General features: G+C 41.8%; 1 protein-coding gene across 1 annotated transcript in view; it reads right to left on the bottom strand.

Annotated features, from left to right (window-relative positions):
* acsl3a (acyl-CoA synthetase long chain family member 3a) overlaps window positions 1-19,922 on the bottom strand; it is a 103,107-nt gene that overhangs the window by 31,490 nt on the left and 51,695 nt on the right. The window contains exon 3 of the mRNA XM_067995416.1: window positions 7,033-7,210. Coding sequence (XP_067851517.1) covers window positions 7,033-7,210 — 178 coding nt within the window. The remainder of the gene's footprint in view (window positions 1-7,032; window positions 7,211-19,922) is intronic.

The raw sequence follows: 19,922 nt of genomic DNA on the forward strand, positions 1-19,922 counted from the left end.
GGTTGCACTGTGCTTGCCAGTATTTGAAGCAGTTTGCAGAGCAAAAACAGCTACAAATTTGCAACACAACATAAAAGGCTGATCTCATGAAACCTTTGCCATTCTCCAATTTTTGTTTTTTTTTACACAAATGCATAATTTCCATTAAACTTTACTGCCGTATCTGGTGTATTATTCACCAATGGGCAATGGGAATAGAAAATCACCATGAATTTTAATGCATCAAATTATATATTTTCAGCACCTAAGCTATGATCGTCTTTGTAACATTTAATAAGTTCATTATTAATATTAGCTATACATAAAAAACTGCCAGAGATTTAAGTTTTTTTTTTAAAAACTGCTCGAACAAGATGAGAAGTAATGTACATGCAGATGTAGAACTGCTATTTTATGTCAGACGCTACTAGCACAAAACATACTTGAAACAAAATTTGCTTGGGCTTTTGGAACACACACATGGGAAGAGATCCTGTTAATTAATCTGTAACGCGATTAGATTATAATATTCCATTACATGATCACCATTATCCTTCAGGTAAAATGCCACAATATGCAATTACCTATGATGCTATTTTGCCACAAGTTGTGTTCATTCTGCATCAAGTACAGCCAGTATTTACTGCTAACAGTAAGATTTAATTTCAAAAAGTAATATTTCATTTTATATATTGTATAGAGCATGAGAGGGCTGTGGCCCTAACATTCCAATTCCACAGCTATGACAAAACCAAGAGTGAATTACAGACTTTGAACTTTCTGTTACATATCTATTATTCAATATGAATAAGCATTAAAAAAAACAATGAATACATTTTTGTGATCAAAATCATGGATGTTGGCACTGGGTGATAGAACATCTAGTCACCCACCATCTGCATTTTCATCTTAAGAACAGCACAGATCAAATGCAATATAAAGTTCCTTCTACTCATCTTCAACAATGTGCCATAACTTCAGCCTCAGAAAACTCATCAAGTATGACAATGCCATTTATTACGTGTCAGCCACATGTATAATTGTTCCGATACTTTGTTTACACTAACATGAATCGTAGATTTACACACAGAAATTTGGACAGATTGACTCAGTTTTCCTGTCATTTCAACCAAGGCTTTTTTTTGTAAAGAAAAAAAACTATTGATTGACCATGCTCCAACTTTTCTGCAAGTGCGTTTTTTAAAATTTTGTTATCTTGTCTGCTACTTCTCTATCAATAAAGGTAATTTAAACTAAAAAAGAAAAATGTATACACAAGTCTGCATAACTGTGTATATAATTGGGCATGTAGAGAGTTTTTTTTCTTTTCTTTTTATATTGCTGGTAGAAAAGTAGCAGACTAGTTTAGTCAGTTGTGAAAACCAAATCATTTATGGCATAAAATGGACATTGGTTTCATTGAAATCTGTATTCAAATCCAAATTTAGCACTCCTTACACCAAAAGTAGTTCTGTCTATTTGTCAAAAAATATGCGCTATGGGATTTTATTTTACCAAGTCAAGCCGTTTTATCTATTGAATTGTTTGAACATTAAAACATTATTCAATGACAATCAATACATTACTTGAGAAATATACATTTTCCTCTTGTTGACAGCTGTAAAAATCATTACTGATACTAACATATCTCCTGTGGAGTTACTTAGTGGGTTGGAGGTTTCCCAAGAACAAAGGTGTTAATATTCCAGGGACACTGACTTTACAGCATCGGAGGCGGCCTGGGATCTGGGAGCACTGAGAAGGCGATCCAGGGTCTGACAATACTGGATAGGTTCTCAAGGTCTAGCAGCACTTTGAGGGGCAGGGCCAGTGTCTGGCATCAATGGGGAGGGGGGAAATCCCAGGAACACTGGAGAGGGATGTTTTAGGAACACTGGGGCAGGTCTTTGGATCTACGATCATTGGGAGAAAGAATCTGTGGACATTGGGATGGAAGATATTTGGGTCTGGGAGCACTGCAGCAGTTCTGAGATCAGAGAGCATTGGAAATGCAGTCTAGAAGACTGTAAGCACTGAAAGGCAGTTCAGCAGATTACGGAAGGGAGAGGGTGTCAGAGTCTGGCAGTATCTCCCCCATTTCCCTTTACCTCCATTCCCTCCTGCTCCCCATCTCCCTTCCTCTTCCCCTCTCTGCCTCTCACCTCCCCTCTCCATTTTTTGCCTCTGCTATCCCCCTCTTCCTCTCCCCCTCATACTTCCCTACCCACTTTCCCCACCCCCCATCTCCCTCTTCTTTTGGTTCCAATTATCCCCTTCCCTCTGGCCCTGCTTGGCCTGAATACTGCACATGGTCTTGACTCACCATGTCAACACCATAGGAGATTGACTAGTCAAGTTCAAATCCATAAGCTAAATTCGATGTTTGTGAGCTCCCGGCATAAATCCTCACCGGGAAACTGTGCACACACAAATCATGATTTCCTATCCTTTAAAATTAATTGTAAGTATAAAATTTACTCTGCGGTCCCATTAATTTGCATATATCTTAAGTTGCTATGGCTAATATCTGTGTTTCAGGATTAAAAACTATGCTGTCCAGATCACCAGATCCACAAATTTAAAACAAGACAAATCAGCAAATAAGAAATATAAGCACAATATGAACGAATTGCTTGGGCTTTGAGGGCACAATTAGCAGGGCCCAGGAGTCGCATGTAGTCCTAGGGTCATAGGCTGAACATTCTGATCTAATGACTAAGGTAAGCATTGATTGGCCTGATCATTTGTTTTCACCATTCTTTTCGAATGTTACTATAAGTTTTTTTTACTTTCACAATTTATGACATTGTCTCAATCCCCTTGATAGCAATAGCAACCAGCACACATGGAACCATAGCACAGAAAGAAGCAAATGCCTTCAGAAAAAGGGAGAGGTAAACAGATCAGAGAGCAATAAGATTTTTTTTCTTAAAAAGCTTTTAAAAAAAAAAGCAGGATAGTAAACTTAAAGATTCCAGCACAATTTTATACGCACTCATTTCCCTAGTGAAATACATACAATTTATACAATTACAGTCAAAATAAATGAGTTTGAGAAAGATGGGCCTCATCATGCAGCTGCAGCTCCCTGGCTGATGCAATTCCAAGACCGCAGATCTGGCAGAGAAAGACAGTGCTTCTATTTGACTGGCCAGTAGAATAAGCTTTTAAAATAATTAGTACTGTATAAAATACTGCAAGTGTTACTTGGCTGGGGGAGAATCATAGAATCATAGAAGTTTACAACATGGAAACAGGCCCTTCGGCCCAACATGTCCATGTCGCCCAGTTTATACCACTAAGCTAGTCCCAATTGCCTGCACTTGGGGGGAGGAAGTCTGGCGGGGTGGGGTGGGTGGGAAAAAAAAAGATTCTCCAGCCTCAGTTTCATTCAATTTTTTTAAAAGCATAAAGCACGGGGAAATAAAAGATTTATAACAGAATGTTGCACTATACAGGTACAATATATCCTGGGAGAAGTGCAATTGAAATTGAGTAAGACAATACCAGGGATGATGGGTCTGAATTACGAGGAAAGGCTGTAGGAACGAGGGCTTAGTTTGGTCAAATTGAAAAGGAATAAAAAGAAAATACTGTAAATGATGGAAATCTGAAATGAAAATAGCAAATTCTGGAAATGTCAGCCTTTTTAAGGAGAAACAGCAGGGTGTGACTTTCGGTGTGTATCCTTCATCAGAACTCAGACTGAGAGGGGTTTTGATAGAGGTATGCAAAGTGATAAAAGGAATAGACATGGTAGACAGAGATTGATTTATGTACCAACAGAAATAATCTACACAAAGCCATGATCTCAAGATAAACACAAAAGGTACCTAGAGGGAGAGATTAGAAGCTGCTTTTTCAGACAGTTATCAGAATGTGGAATGCTTTACCAGAGGTAGTAATCAATTGTGTCATTCAAAAAGGCACTGGATAATTATTTAGAGAATAAAAAAGGGTATTGGGAAAGAACAGGAAAATTGAATCAATTTGGGATACAGGGAAAAAAGGATTTGTTTGGGGGAAAAAGCAGCAAAATGGAACTGTATAAAAATATTCCCAAGAGGGGCTTAAATTCAACACAGGGAAAAAGGGCTGAATGACTTTCTCCTGTGTTAAAATTTCTATGTTGCAAATACTAAATTATTAGACATCATTGAATTGTTAGTTTTCAACTTGATGAACTTCAAAATAGTTTACAAAGACGAGTAGAATCAAGGCACTAGACTATGAAATGATATAAATATTGAAAAGACTCTGGTATTCTAAGATCACTACTTGAACAAACAATTCTAACAGGATTAAACTTATCATAGATTGTACTGGTGGGTGTAGCACTAAATAAAATAGCTGCTGAATATGTATAAGCCTCTAATTTTATAGAACTCAAGGCTGTGTATTGATAAAGAAATCCTACAATTCAGCAAACTCACTCTCAAATGGGGGATTTAATGTGACTATTTTGAGATACAAATGTGAACTTGATCCCCCAATGGCTGTGGTGGTTAAGATACATCGTATCTTAGCTTAGTCATACAGACAGGAAACTCCCACATTCAGTCTCTGGTTTGTGCTAAGTTAGGTAGTCTCAGCCTGGACAACAGTAATGCAACAGTTGGCTTCACATCTCTCGGTTAAAGAAGGGAAAATTAGCTAGGTGTCCCAATCCACATTGTTATTCAGCAATCCTGCTAGAAGTCCATATGTGTGAATGTCAGCTGAGGACAGTGAGCATCCTAACTGTGATACCTCCCCAAGTTGAACAGCCCATCAATATTCACTGTCTAGGCTCACACATGAAGAATGGTTACTTGCTTAGATACAACAGGACAAATGACATCCATGGAACCATGCCTCAGCATGAGGGAAGGAGATGAAATTGGAGGAGGGGAATGTTATGAGAAAGTTTTTACAGATTCAATGAACTACAAAAATATTTAATTTTTGTCTGCATTTTTAACCCAAGTTGACCACAGTGCAACTAATATCTGAAAACTATGAATAATTGTTTAATTGTTTCCAAAAAATCTGCTTCCCTCTGCTCATATTGTATATTGTGAAGTTCATCTGAATTTTGTACTTTGGGTGCTCAATAAAAGCTGATTGTTTTACAGCTGTATTCCACCCAAGACACCACAAACATTACAATTTAATGATTTTACAGTAACTAAATTCAGCAGTGCCACTCTTACTATGACAACTACTTTTGTTTTAAAGTTTGTAATACAAAAATCATAATGTAATGAGTACTTGATTAGGGTTTGCCAATTTGAACTTGTACTGTACCACTTTCACAATTCGGGTTCCCATTAATAGCAGCTTTTTAGTACTGCGCACCATAATTTTTTTAAAGTTCAGAGAATGGAGATAACAGGTTTTGCAAGAAATTTAGAAGTTGAGCAGGGAGCTCATTATTTCCTTACTGACACTATGCTTAAGCTGGTAATTTTTGATACCAGCAACATATTTCAAAGGAAAAATATAGCACTTTACACACTCGTAGTAAGCGATATCAATACTGCTATAAATGAAGATACACTTACAGAACTGTAATGTCAAAGCGGGTTTGATTCGCACTAACAGTAAAGTTGTAATGCACATTGGAGCCTATAGACAATTCAGAATATCAAAAACTTAAATAATTCACATTGGCTTTAAACCTTCCATTTTGGTTGTAAAAACAGAAAGGCAGATTATTATCTGAATGGCGATAGATTGGGAAAAGGGGAGGTGCAACGAGACCTGGGTGTCCTTGTACACCACTCGCTGAAAGCGAGCATTTATGCAGCAAGCAGTTAGGAAGGCGAATGGTACGTTGGCCTTCATTGCAAGAGGATTTGAGTACAGGAGCAGGGATGTCTTACTGCAGTTATATAGGGCCTTGCTGAGACCACATCTGGAGTATTGTGTGCAGTTTTGGTCTCCTTATCTGAGGAAGGATGTCCTTGCCACGGAGGGAGTGCAACGAAGGTTTACCAGACTGATTCCTGGGATGGCAGGACTGACGTATGAGGAGAGATTGGGTCGACTAGGCCTATATTCACTAGAGTTTAGAAGAATGAGAGGTGATCGCATCGAAACATATAAAATTCTAACAGGACTAGATAGACTAGATGCAGGGAGGTTGTTCCCGATGGCTGGGGAGTCCAGAACCAGGGGTCACAGTCTCAGGATACGGGGTATGCCATTTAGAACCGAGATGAGGAGAAATTTCTTTTCTCAGGGGGTGGTGAACCTGTGGAATTCTCTACCACACAAGGCAGTGGAGTCCAAGTCATTAGATGTATTCAAGGAGATAGATATATTTCTTAATGCTAAAGGGATCAAGGGATATGGGGAAAAAGCGGGAACAGGGTACTGAGTTAGACAATCAGCCATGATCATTTTGAATGGCGGAGTAGGCCCAAAGGGCCGAATGGCCTACTCTTGCTCCTCTTTTCTATGTTTCGATGTAAAGCACACATATAAAGTAATTAGGTTGAACAACATTCCTTTGCACACTTACGGTAGGTACTTTTCCTTCAACTTTCTCCTCTCCTGAAAGCAGCAACATATGCCATGGTACAGTTCAAAGGGCAGCAGAAACCCCATTTACCCTAACTGGCACTTTGTCAATTATGAGTATAGATGAAGTACCTGATCCTGAGGATGGTCATCACAGCCCAGCAAAAGCTTGCTTTCACCTGACACCCACACACTTGCACTTTCTAGCAGAAGTTACTGGATAGTAATCAGTGGAGACCAGGGTTCAAACTTCAAAACTCCCTGGTCTGTTTGGTTTAGTATGATACTACATGATGCATTCACCCACAGAGCCACTCTATCAGTTTGAAAAGCAGATATCACCAAAACAGAATAACAACTATCACATCACTGCAAGGATATAGCCCAATGATTTTCATGTCTGCTCCATTCATCAACTTTATCTACAGTTACATGACTATTTAGTATCTATCAGCTCTCTTCAAACCACTAATTAGACAAAATATACATTGTTTGTCCCCACTAAATAGGAACTTTGATAAGAATACACTCATGCAAAGTTTTACTCACGAGGAAAGTTGTACATGAAGCAGGACTGTGCAGCTATCATCCATTCAGCTCTGGTTTCACAGAAGATGGCTATGTTGAATTTGGGTCGTTGGCCCAACATAGCCAGTCCACTACCAAAATGTACAATGCGACGATAGACCTCGTCATAGGTCAGCCATTTGTAATTCCCAAGAATCAACTATTTCGGACAAGAAAAAAAACAGAAATTATTAGATCACTTTAAAGCACCAATATTGCAATAGATAAAGCGTGCACACGCACACACATATATATGTATAATCAAACAGGATCCAAGAATTAGGTGCTTCATTCCTGTTCTTTTATTAGGTCAAAGTATGGCAATAGCTATGCCAATTTTGTGGTAAAAACTGAGTACAATGCAGCCAAATCATACTCTAATTCAGCTGCTCCACCTCCAATCAGACCAGTTTTGGCTTGGCACATCATTTGACGCTAATAGCTGCACGGTCAGCTCCAGAACAACACAATAACAGTTGCAACAACCTAATCACCAATGATATCAAGACATCATAATTTCATATCCTGCATTCAAACCGTCCTATTTAATGGAATTCTGACTCCTTCTTCCCCTTCCCCCATTTACATCAGCACCCTAATGCCAGAGAGTAGATTTCGATGTACATTAAACAGAAAATGGAGGGGGTGGGGTGGGGGCTAATTTCCACAGTGGTTCTCCCACTTGTCTGCCGTAACACCATCCTTCCAGAATTCTACCAGCTCTTCCACCGAAATTACAGCAGCCGGGAGACCCCTCCCCAGGTGTTTTCATTTTCTGTGAACCCAGAGAACCACTGGGTGTGCACAGGCACATCATTCTTTGCGCATACATGTTTTGTGCACATGTAGTGCTGGTTGAATTTTGAAAGGAAGGCAGAATGCTGATGTGCTGGTTCAGAGTTTCCCCCACACATCTTCCTGATCTGCCACATACCTGTGATGGATCGTTTGAGACGATGATTTTGACCATAATGAATAATTCGACTAAAATTTGTCTGAATAATTTTAAGATTCAAACAGATTCCCCAGAACTGATCTTAGCTGAGTTACCAACAGGAACACTGGATGCGAGTGCATACTACATTTAGCACTCAGCTCTGAACCCAGGAAGGGAGCCCTTTTTAATCTATATCAAGATAAATCTTAAGAGTTTTGTAAAATTACGCAATGTACCATCTGAAGTTTGAGGGGGTTGGGGGGGGGGTGCAGGGGGGTGTCAGAAAAGGCTCTGAACCAACACATCAGCTGATGCACCATCTGTGCAGTGCAGCTACTGTTGCCAGTATGAAAAGCTAAAACCATGCACAATCCCTCTAGCCTGTCATGTTGATGAACTGGAATTGCAAAAGGGCAAAAGATGAATGAGCAGCTGCACTAAATCAGTTGCCCACTAGCTACTAATGTGAAGTGAAATTCTTGTTGTTGCCAAAACAGAAAGATCAGTGCTAAACTGATCAGTATAACCAACTTGTACTGATCTGCGTAAATGAGTCAAAACAGATGGCAATAGAATTTGTTTTTGGCAAGGAAAATTTGATACTTATGTATGGATAATTGTTATAAACCATGATTACTAAAACATATTCCACTGTATTAATATGCAATACTAATTTTCAGTTTAATTAAAAAACCAAGAAAAGATAATTCTTTGGCAGGTATATTTGCATTGTTTTAGTGAAAAGTGTCACTTTGATGAGAAGGCCAATGCTTTAATCTTGATAAGCTAAAAGTACTTAAAAGGGAAAGTTTTTTTTAAACCTTGGACTGCAGAAGTCAGAAGTGTGTTTAGGAAGAAGTCTGTAAATGGTACTTTGTAGTGACTTTGGAGGCCAAGCAAGACAGGTGGAAGTTTGAAAGTGCCATTGTAGGTGACTTGGGGGGGGAAGAGTTTTATCGTGGGGCAGGTGCAGAAGGAAGTGGCATTGGAATGGGGATGGGGAACGAGAGTGGTGAGGGATACAACGAAATGATAGAGATGGCCTCGTCTATGGTTGAGACAATGGGAATAGAGAGGCCTTGGCAAGGTCGAGAGGGTGGATGTGTATATGGGTAGGAGAGTTTATATAGAGGGAGAGATTAAGGGAGGACAGGAGGGCAGTGAACTCAAAGGACAGAAGGTAAGGCGAGTTGAGATGGAGGTTGAAATCACCAAAGATGAGAAGCCGCTCAGTGCAGGGGCTGAGGGAGGAAAGCAGTGAGCATATCTTGGTAAGAAACTTGGGATGGGGCTTGGGTGGGCAGTAGAGAACAAGGATTTTAAAAGAAAAATGAGAGGGTGGAACAAGGTGAAGTGCTCAAAGAAGAGGGACAAACAAGAAATTTAATGATAAGGGCCACACCGCAACAGAGGCGGTTTGGGCAGTGGGATGTATAGCCAGGCAGGGAAGGGGAGGGGGGGGGGGTGGAAAGAGGCTTTATCACCTGTGAGCTGTTTCCCTCAAAGCCATGTGTCAATGCAATCATCCACAATAAGATCATGAGTGGCAAGGGTCTTGTTTGCAAGTTCACAATAGGTGTGTTATGACATGTACTGCACAATGTATTATCAGAGCCACTGATTTACAATGATTAAATAAGTCAAATTCTGCTTTATTACAAGGCATTAAGGGATTTTACAAGTGTGATGGAGATTAAATTTCACAACACAGTCCATTTTTTGAACATTATAAATGAGTGGCTTTTGTTATTATATCTTCCTTTACCTACGTATTTAATTCCTATCCCTTAGCTGCAACAGCTTGACTTTTCTGCTTCTCCCCAGGGTAATTTAACCACCGACAGGACTTGTACCGCCAGAACCATCCCCATATGCTACCAAGCTCTGAAACTGCTACTAAACCCGATACCCCCAGCTATTTCTGCTAAACACCACTATTTCTGTACTGTTATTGTGTATGGTTTCAATGATTGCAAAATGGTTTCAAAGCTATCACTGCTGTTGAGAGGAATAAGAGCAGAATAATGGACACAGATTGTGGCAGAAAATACAACTGAGTGAATGTTTATACAGTTAACCCATTTTCTCTAAACTGATGATTTTCATTGCAGATTGCAATCTCTAATGCTCAGGAAAATATTCAAGATTACAGCAATGAGGAATCCTGCCAGTGTATTAATCCAGCACATGATTTCCAGTGGAATAAATTTCTTATTCTACAATGTACTGAATTCATTTCTAAAGTATGTTCTTATTTATGGAATGTGAAAACTTGCATCTTTTTTCATAAGTAATTTAAATCAATGTAATATGTGAATTAATAATTCAATTAAAAAAAATCTAAAATATGTAAATCAGCAGTGTAGATTTTATTTATGTAACCAGTCTCAAACTTGTATCTAGTATTTCACTTTATGCAGTTATGCATTAGTAAGATTGAAAACATAATTTTACATTCTAGGGCACTGTAGATTAACGTGCAGCTTTGGAAATAGTTTACCTTTCACTTTACAAAAGAAAATTTTTTGTAAACTGCTTTAAATAAATGTTTTTAATTATCTTCAGCAGCTGAGGTAAAGTGTGATGCATCAGTGTTTAGTTACAACAGTTTTGCTGAGGCAAAGCTGAGCAAAAATTACTTGGTCAACCAAGTGCCTAAGTATCCTACTGTTCTTCCACTGATAAGGAAAAAGAAAAATTTGCAGGGCTGTGAGGAAAGAGCAGGGGAATGTGACTAATTGGACAGTTATTTCAACGATCCAGCAGAGGCACGATGGGCTGTATGGCCACCTTCTGTCCTGTTTGATTCTATGATTGCATCCCAATTTCCAAATTAAAGCACAATCTTATCATAATTTGACACCATCATGGTACAATGATCAAAACAATTCTAAGAAAACACATGAAACCACAATTTTGGCTCTTTATTCATTAACCATTGGCAGAGCAAACAAATCCTGAGAAAATTTGAAAAAGTGACGTGACAGTCGACGTAGTGGAGGAGCCCATGAAAGCGAAGCTCGGGATAAGCAGCTGAGCGAGGAATCAAAAAATCGAGAAAAAGTCAAAAAGTGACATCACAGGACAAGGAGCAGCGCCGAGGGTAAGTTAGTAAGTATTTAGTTCATTGGTCGGTGCTTTTGGTGGCTATTGTTCTGCGTGGTTAGTGTCTTTAGTGGTTGGCTAGTGTTTTAGTGTTGGATAAACAGTAAATTGCCTTAAAGCTAAACAAACAGTTTAAATAGCTATTCGCTAACATGGCAGGACAGTTGGGAGCAGTCACATGCACATCCTGTGCCACGTGAGAATTCCAGAACACTTTGTGTGTCCTGGAAAACCACAAGTGCAGGAAGTGCCGTCAACTGCTCGAGCTCAGAGTTTGAGCTTGAGGGGTGTGTGGCGTCACTACCTGCATACGGAAAGCCAAGAGTTTCGTGGACTGCACGTTTCAAGAGGTGGTTACCCCACAGAGAGTTCAGGCTGAGAGGGAGTAAGTGACCACCAGACAGACTAGGAGGAACAGGCAGACAGTGCAGGAGTCTCCTAGGAGTGTGGCACTGACAAAGTGGTATTCAGTGTTAAATACCAGTGAAGGTGTTGACACCTCGGGGAATGCAGTCAGGAGCAAATCCACGGCACCATGGCAGACTTGGCTGCACAGGGGGGCAAAAGAAATGCAGTCATAGGGGATTCGATTGTCAGGATAGACAGGCATTTCTGCAATGATCGTCGTGAGTCCTGCATGGTGTGTTGCCTCCCTGGTGCCAGGGTAGAGAACATCACTGAGAGGGTGCAGAATATTTTGAGGGGGGGGGGGAAGGGAAACAGCCAGAAGTCATGGTCCATGTGGGAACCAATGATATAGGAAGGAAAAGGGTTGAGGTCCTGCAGTCAGAATTTCAAAAGCTAGGGAGGAAATGAAAAAGCAGGACCTCAAAGGTAGTAATCTCTGGATTACTCCCAGTGCCATGCACTAGTGAGTATTGGAACAGTAGAATAAGATAGGTAAATGCATGGCTGGAAAATTGGTGCAGGAGGGAGGGCTTCAGATGCCTGGGACAACGGGTCCAGTTCTGGGGCAGGAGGGATCTGTTCAAAATAGATGGGTTGCACTTCAGAGCTCGGACAAATGTCCTCGTGGGGAGGTTAACTAGTGCAGTGAGGGAGGGTTTTAACTAATTTGGCAAGGGGAGGGGCACCAGGATGAAACATTAGAGAGGAGAACCAAGGTGCAGAGAGGATTCGGAGGGACAAATAGCAATAGAGTATAGAAGAATTCAGAAATAGGAGAGATCAGACAGGGGCAAATGAGAGGCAGACTAAGATGAGTTTGGAGGTTTTTTAATTCATTCATGGGATGTGGGCAGTGCTGGCAAGGCCAGCATTTATTGCCCATCCCTAATTGCCCTTGAGACGGTGGTGGTGAGCCGCCTTCTTGAACCGCTGCAGTGTGTGGGGTGAAGGTAGTCTCACGGTACTGTTAGGTAGGGAGTTCCAGGATTTTGACCCAACGATGATGAAGGAACGGTGATATATTTCCAAGTCAGGATAGCGTGTAACTCGGAGGGGAACGTGCAGGCGGTGGTGTTCCCATGCGCCTGTTGCCCTTGTCCTTGTCCTTCCAGGTAGTAGAGGTCACGGGTTGGGAAGGTGCTGTTGAAGAAGCCTTGGCGAGTTACTGCAGTGCATTTTTCTAGATGGTACACACGACAGCCACGGTGCACCGGTGAAGGGAGTGAATGATTAGGGTGGTCGATAGGGTGCCCATCAAGTGGTGTTTTGTCTTGGATAGTGTTGAGCTTCGAGTGTTGGACTCATCCAGGCAAGTGGAGAGTATTCCATCACACTCCTGACTTGTGCCTTGTAGATGGTGGAAAGGCTTTGGGGAGTCAGGTGGCGAGTTAGTCGCTGCAGAATACCCAGGCTCTGACCTGCTCCTGTAGCCACATTATTTATGTGGCTGGTCCAGTTAAGTTTCTGGTCAACGGTGACCCCCCCCAGGATGTTGATGGTGGGGGTTTTGGCAATGGTAATGCCGTTGACTGTCAAGGAGGTGGTAAACATTCTCTTGTTGGAGATGGCATTGCTTGGCACATGTGGCACGAATGTTACTTGCCACTTAATCAGCCGAAGCCTGGACGTTGTCCAGGTCTCGCTGCATGTGCATAAATGCACATAACGTGTTAAATAAGGTTAGTGACCTGCAGGCTCAAGTCACCAAATAGGACTATGATATACTGGTAATAATGGAGACCTGGCTCAAAGAATGGGAGGATTAGATGCTTAATATTCCTGGCTACAAGGTATTCAGGAAAGAAAGGAGGAGGGTGGAGGGGGGGCAGGTGGCAGTATTTATCAAAGAAACCATTATAGCACTGGAAAAGGGATAATATAGTTGAGGAGGTCAAAGGCAGAATCTACTTGGTTAGAATTAAGGAACAATAGAGAAGCTATTACACTATTGGATGTATACCATAGGTCACCAAATAGTGGGAAGGAGATAGAGGAGCAAATTTGAAGGCAAATTACAGAAAGATACAAGAATTATAGAGTAGCGATAATGGGGGACGTTAATTACCCCAATATAGACTGCAACAGTAACAATGTAAAGGGCAAAGAGGGGGAGGAATTCCTGAAACGTGTAGAAAAGAACTTTCTGTAACAGTGTGTTTCCAGCCCAACGAGGAAGGAAACAGTGCTGGATCCAGTTCTGGGGAATTAGGTGGGGCAGATGGAGCATGTTTCAGTGGGGAACCATTTGGGGAACAGAGAACATAATTTCATTAGGTTTAGAATAGTTATGGAAAAGGACAAGAAACAATCAAATGTGAAAAAACTTAACTGGAGGAGGGGTAATTTCAGTGAGTTAATAAGGGATCTTGCCCAGGTGGATTGGAATCAAAAATTGGCAGGCAAAACAGTAATTGAACAATGGGAGGCCTTCAAGGAGGAGCGGGTTTGGGTGCAGAGTAGACACATTCCCACAAGGGTGAAAGGAAGGGCATCCAAAGCTACAGCTCCCTGGATGACTAAAGATATAGATTAAAATGAAACAGAAAAAGGAGGCTTATGACGAATGTAAAGTTCATAATACAGTAGAGAACCAGGCTGAATACAGAAAGTACAGAGATCCAAAAAAGGGAATAAGAGGGGCAAAGAGAGTATGAGAATAGATTAGGGGATAACATAAAAGGGAACACAAAAGTCTTTTATAAACATATAAATAGTAAAAGGACAGTCGAAGGAAGGGTGGGGCCGATTAGGGACAAAATAGGGGTTCTTTTTGTGGAGACAGAGGCGTGGCTGAAGTACTAAATGAATACTTTGCATCAGTCTTCACTAGAGAAGAGGACGCTGCCATTGAACAGTAAAGGAGGGAGTAGTAGCGATATTGGATAGGATAAAAATAGATCAAGGGGGTACTTAAAAGATTGGCAGTATTCAAAGTAGAAAAGTCAACCGGTGTAGATGTGATGCATCCTAGGTTACTGAGGGAAGTAAGGGTGGAAATTGCGGAGGCTCTGGCCACAATCTTCCAATCCTCCTTAGATATGGGGACGGTACTGGTGGACTGGAGGATTGCAAAGGTCACTCCCCTGTTCAAAAAATGGGGAGGGGGATAAACCTGGCAATTACAGGACAGTCAGCCTAACATTGGTGGTGGGGAAACTGGAGACAATAATTCAGGACAAAAGTAATAGGCACTTGGAAAAGCATGAGCTAATAAATGAAAGTCAGCATGGATGTTAAAAAAATTGTGTTTGACTAACATGATTGAGTTCTTTGATGAACGGAGAGGGTCGATGAGGGTTGTGCAGTTGATATTGTGTATATGGACTTTCAAAAGACATTTGATAAAGTACCACGTAATAGACTTGTTAGCAAAATTAAAGTCCGTGGAATTAAAGGAACAGTGGCAACGTGGATACAAAATTGGCCAAGGGACAGAAAGCAGAGAGCAGTGGTGAACGGTTGTTTTTCAGACTGGAGGGAAGTATACAGCAGTGTTCTCCAGGGTGAGTATATTAATGACTTGGACTTGAGTATGCAGGGTATAATTTCAAAGTTTGCAGATGACACGAAACTCAGAAATGTAGTAAACAATGTGGCGGATAGTAACAGACTTCAGGAGGACATCGTCAGACTAGTGAAATGAACAGACACATAACAGATGAAATTTAACGCAGAGAAATATGAAGTGATACATTCTGGTAGGAAGAATGAAGAGAGGCAATATAAATTAAATGGTACAATTTTAAAGGGGGTGCAGGAACAGAGCCACCAAAGTTCACAAATCTTTGAAGGTGGATGGTCAAGTTGAGAAGGCTGTTAAAGAAGCATCTGGAATCCTAGGCTTTATTAATGGAGACATACAGCACAAGGAAGTTATGCTAAACCTTAATAAAACACTGGTTAGGCCTCAGCTGGAATATTGTATTCAGTTCTGAGGATCACACATTAGGAAGGATATCAAGGCTTTTGAGAGGGTGCAGAAGAGACTCCAGGATGGTATGTTGCCTCCCTGGTGCAAGGGTCAAGGATGTCTCGGAGCGGCTGCAGGACATTCTGGAGGGGGAGGGTGAACAGCCAGTTGTCGTGGTGCATATAGGCACCAACGATATACGTAAAAAAACAGGATGAGGTCCTACAAGCTGAATTTAGGGAGTTAGGAGTTAAACTAAAGAGTAGGACCTCAAAGGTAGTAATCTCAGGATTGCTACCAGTGCCACGGGCAAGTCAGAGTAGGAATGACAGGATAGCTAAGATGAATACGTGGCTTGAGAGATGGTGCAAGAGGGAGGGATTCAAATTCCTGGGCCATTGGAACCGGTTCTGGGGGAGGTGGGACCAGTACAAATTGGACGGTCTGCATCTGGGCAGGACTGGAACCAATGTCCTAGGGGGAGTGTTTGCTAGTGCTGTTGGGGAGGGTTTAAACTAATGTGGCAGGGGGATGGGAACCGATGCAGGAAGTCAGTGGGAAATAAAATGGTGACAGAAACAAAAGGCAGTAAGGGAGAGTGTACAGAACATGACCGGACAGATGGTCTGAGAAAGCAGGGCAAAGACCAAGGGAAGTCTAGATTAAACTGCATTTATTTCAATGCAAGAAGTCTGATGGGCAAGGCAGATGAACTCAGGGCATGGATGGGTACATGGGACTGGGATGTTATAGCTATTACTGAAACATGGCTAAGGGAGGGGCAGGACTGGCAGCTCAATGTTCCAGGGTACAGATGCTATAGGAAAGATAGAGCAGGAGGTAAGAGAGGAGGGGGAGTTGCGTTCTTGATTAGGGAGAACATCACGGCAGTAGTGAGAGGGGATATATCCGAGGGTTCGCCCACTGAGTCTATATGGGTAGAACTGAAAAATAAGAAGGGAGAGATCACTTTGATAGGATTGTACTACAGACCCCCAAATAGTCAACGGGAAATTGAGGAGCAAATATGTAAGGAGATTACAGACAGCTGCAAGAAAAATAGGGTGGTAATAGTAGGGGACTTTAACTTTCCCAACATTGACTGGGACAGCCATAGCATTAGGGACTTGGATGGAGAGAAATTTGTTGAGTGTATTCAGGAGGAATTTCTCATTCAGTATGTGGATGGCCCGACTAGAGAGGGGGCAAAACTTGACCTCCTCTTGGGAAATAAGGAAGGGCAGGTGACAGAAGTGTTAGTGAGGGATCACTTTGGGACCAGTGATCATAATTCCATTAGTTTTAAGATAGCTATGGAGAAAGATAGGTCTGGCCCAAAAGTTAAAATTCTAAATTGGGGAAAGGCCAATTTTGATGGTATTAGACAGGAACTTTCAGAAGTTGATTGGGAGAGTCTGTTGGCAGGCAAAGGGACGTCTGGTAAGTGGGAGGCTTTCAAAAGTGTGTTAACCAGGGTTCAGGGTAAGCACATTCCTTATAAAGTGAAGGGCAAGGCTGGTAGAAGTAGGGAACCTTGGATGACTCGGGAGATTGAGGCACTTGTCAAAAAGAAGGAGGCATATGACATGCATAGGCAGCTGGGATCAAGTGGATCCCTTGAAGAGTATAGAGATTGCCGGAGTAGAGTTAAGAGAGAAATCAGGAGGGCAAAAAGGGGATATGAGATTGCTTTGGCAGATCAGGCAAAGGTGAATCCAAAGAGCTTCTACAAATACATAAAGGGCAAAAGGGTAACTAGGGAGAGAGTAGGGCCTCTTAAGGATCAACAAGGTCATCTATGTGCGGAACCACAAGAAATGGGTGAGATCCTGAATGAATATTTCTCATCGGTATTTACGGTTGAGAAAGGCATGGATGTTAGGGAACTTGGGGAAATAAATAGTGATGTCTTGAGGAGTGTACATATTACAGAGAGGGAGGTGCTGGAAGTCTTAACGCGCATCAAGGTAGATAAATCTCCGGGACCTGATGAAATGTATCCCAGGACGTTATGGGAGGTTAGGGAGGAAATTGCGGGTCCCCTAGCAGAGATATTTGAATCATCCACCGCTACAGGTGAGGTGCCTGAAGATTGGAGGGTAGCAAATGTTGTGCCTTTGTTTAAGAAGGGCGGCAGGGAAAAGCCTGGGAACTACAGACCAGTGAGCCTGACATCTGTAGTGGGTAAGTTGTTAGAGGGTATTCTGAGGGACAGGATCTACAGGCATTTGGAGAGGCAGGGACTAATTAGGAACAGTCAGCATGGTTTTGTGAGAGGAAAATCATGTCTCACGAATTTGATTGAGTTTTTTGAAGGGGTAACCAAGAAGATAGATGAGGGCTGTGCAGTAGACGTGGTCTACATGGACTTCAGCAAAGCATTTGACAAGGTGCCGCATGGTAGGTTGTTACACAAGGTTAAATCTCATGGGATCCAAGGTGAGGTAGCCAATTGGATACAAAATTGGCTTGACGACAGAAGACAGAGGGTGGTTGTGGAGGGTTATTTTTCAAACTGGATGCCTGTGTCCAGCGGTGTGCCTCAGGGATCGGTGCTGGGTCCGCTGTTATTTGTTATTTATATTAATGATTTGGATGAGAATTTAGGAGGCATGGTTAGTAAGTTTGCAGATGACACCAAGATTGGTGGCATTGTGGACAGTGAAGAAGGTTATCTGGGATTGCAACGGGATCTTGATCAATTGGGCCAGTGGGCCGATGAATGGCAGATGGAGTTTAATTTAGATAAATGTGAGGTGATGCATTTTGGTAGATCGAATCGGGCCAGGACCTACTCCGTTAATGGTAGGGCGTTGGGGAGAGTGATAGAACAAAGAGATCTAGGAGTACAGATTCATAGCTCCTTGAAAGTGGAGTCACAGGTGGATAGGGTGGTGAAGAAGGCATTCGGCATGCTTGGTTTCATTGGTCAGAACATTGAATGCAGGAGTTGGGATGTCTTGTTGAAGTTGTACAGGGCATTGGTGAGGCCACACTTGGAATACTGTGTACAGTTCTGGTCACCCTATTATAGAAAGGATATTATTAAACTAGAAAGAGTGCAGAAAAGATTTACTAGGATGCTACCGGGACTTGATGGTTTGACTTACAGGGAGAGGTTAGACAGACTGGGACTTTTTTCCCTGGAGAGTAGGAGGTTGAGGGGTGATCTTATAGAAGTCTATAAAATAATGAGGGGCATAGATAAGGTCGATAGTCAAAATCTTTTCCCAAAGGTAGGGGAGTCTATAACGAGGGGGCATAGATTTAAGGTGAGAGGGGAGAGATACAAAAGGGTCCAGAGGGGCAATTTTTTCACTCAAAGGGTGGTGAGTGTCTGGAACGAGCTGCCAGAGGCAGTAGTAGAGGCGAGTACAATTTTGTCTTTTAAAAAGCATTTGGACAGTTACATGGGTAAGATGGGTATAGAGGGATATGGGCCAAGTGCAGGCAATTGGGACTAGCTTAGTGGTATAAACTGGGTGACATGGACATGTTGGGCCGAAGGGCCTGTTTCCATGTTGTAACTTCTATGATTCTATGAATGATACAAGCAATGAGGGACTTCAGTTATGTGGAGAGACTGGAGAAGCTGGGGTTGTTCTCCTTAGAACAGTGAAGGTTAAGGGGAGATTTGATAGAGGAGTTCAGAATCATGAACAGTTTTGATAGTGTAAATAAAGAGAAACTGTCCCCAGTGGCAGAAGGGTTGGTAACCAGAGGGCACAGATTTAAGGTGATCAGTAAAAGAACCAGGGGCGACATGAGGAAACATTTTTCTTTCACGCAGCGAGTTGTAAAGATCTGGAATGCACTGCCTGAAAGGGTGGTGGAAGCAGATTCTGTCGCAACTTTCAAAAGTGAATTGGATAAATGCTGACGGAAAAATTTTACAGGGCTATGGTGAAAAAGCAGGGGAATGGGACTAATTGGAGAGCTCTTTCAAAGAGCTGGCACAGGCACGATGGGCTGAATAGCCTCCTCCAGTGCTGTACCTACTATATTATGACTGAGGAACCCATATCACAGTTAACCCTAACAACGGGTTTGTAAAACAGGCTGCAGAAAATTAAATACATAAATAAAAAAACAACAAATTGTTCTATCAAATAACTATTTACTCTGTTCCACTGCCCTTGAAATGTACTTTATTTGTTAGGAAGAGCAGAGTTCTTTTTATACATGCTAACTTACGTTTGCCTGGGGAACTCTGGAGACCGATGAAAGAGATGCATAATCCTTTATGAATTATCTCTTCTGCGCGTGCACTGCAACATCACGCGTGCACAGAAAAGATAATGCACAATGGATTACCTGACACTTTAAAGGGGATGTGAAATGTCACAGGATTGACAATGGGTGCGACCAAAGGCCAGGAACGTGTATATCCGCACAAAACGCGGGTAGTTGGCAACTACGTATGTAAGAATGATCACAAGCATTCACCCAATAGTGCTGGAATTCATGTACCAGAACAAGGTTAACAGTTGTGCAATAGGTTGTGTTCTCCAG

The sequence above is a fragment of the Heptranchias perlo genome, chromosome 13 (genome assembly GCF_035084215.1).
Source record: "Heptranchias perlo isolate sHepPer1 chromosome 13, sHepPer1.hap1, whole genome shotgun sequence".
In the NCBI taxonomy this organism is placed as follows: domain Eukaryota; kingdom Metazoa; phylum Chordata; class Chondrichthyes; order Hexanchiformes; family Hexanchidae; genus Heptranchias; species Heptranchias perlo.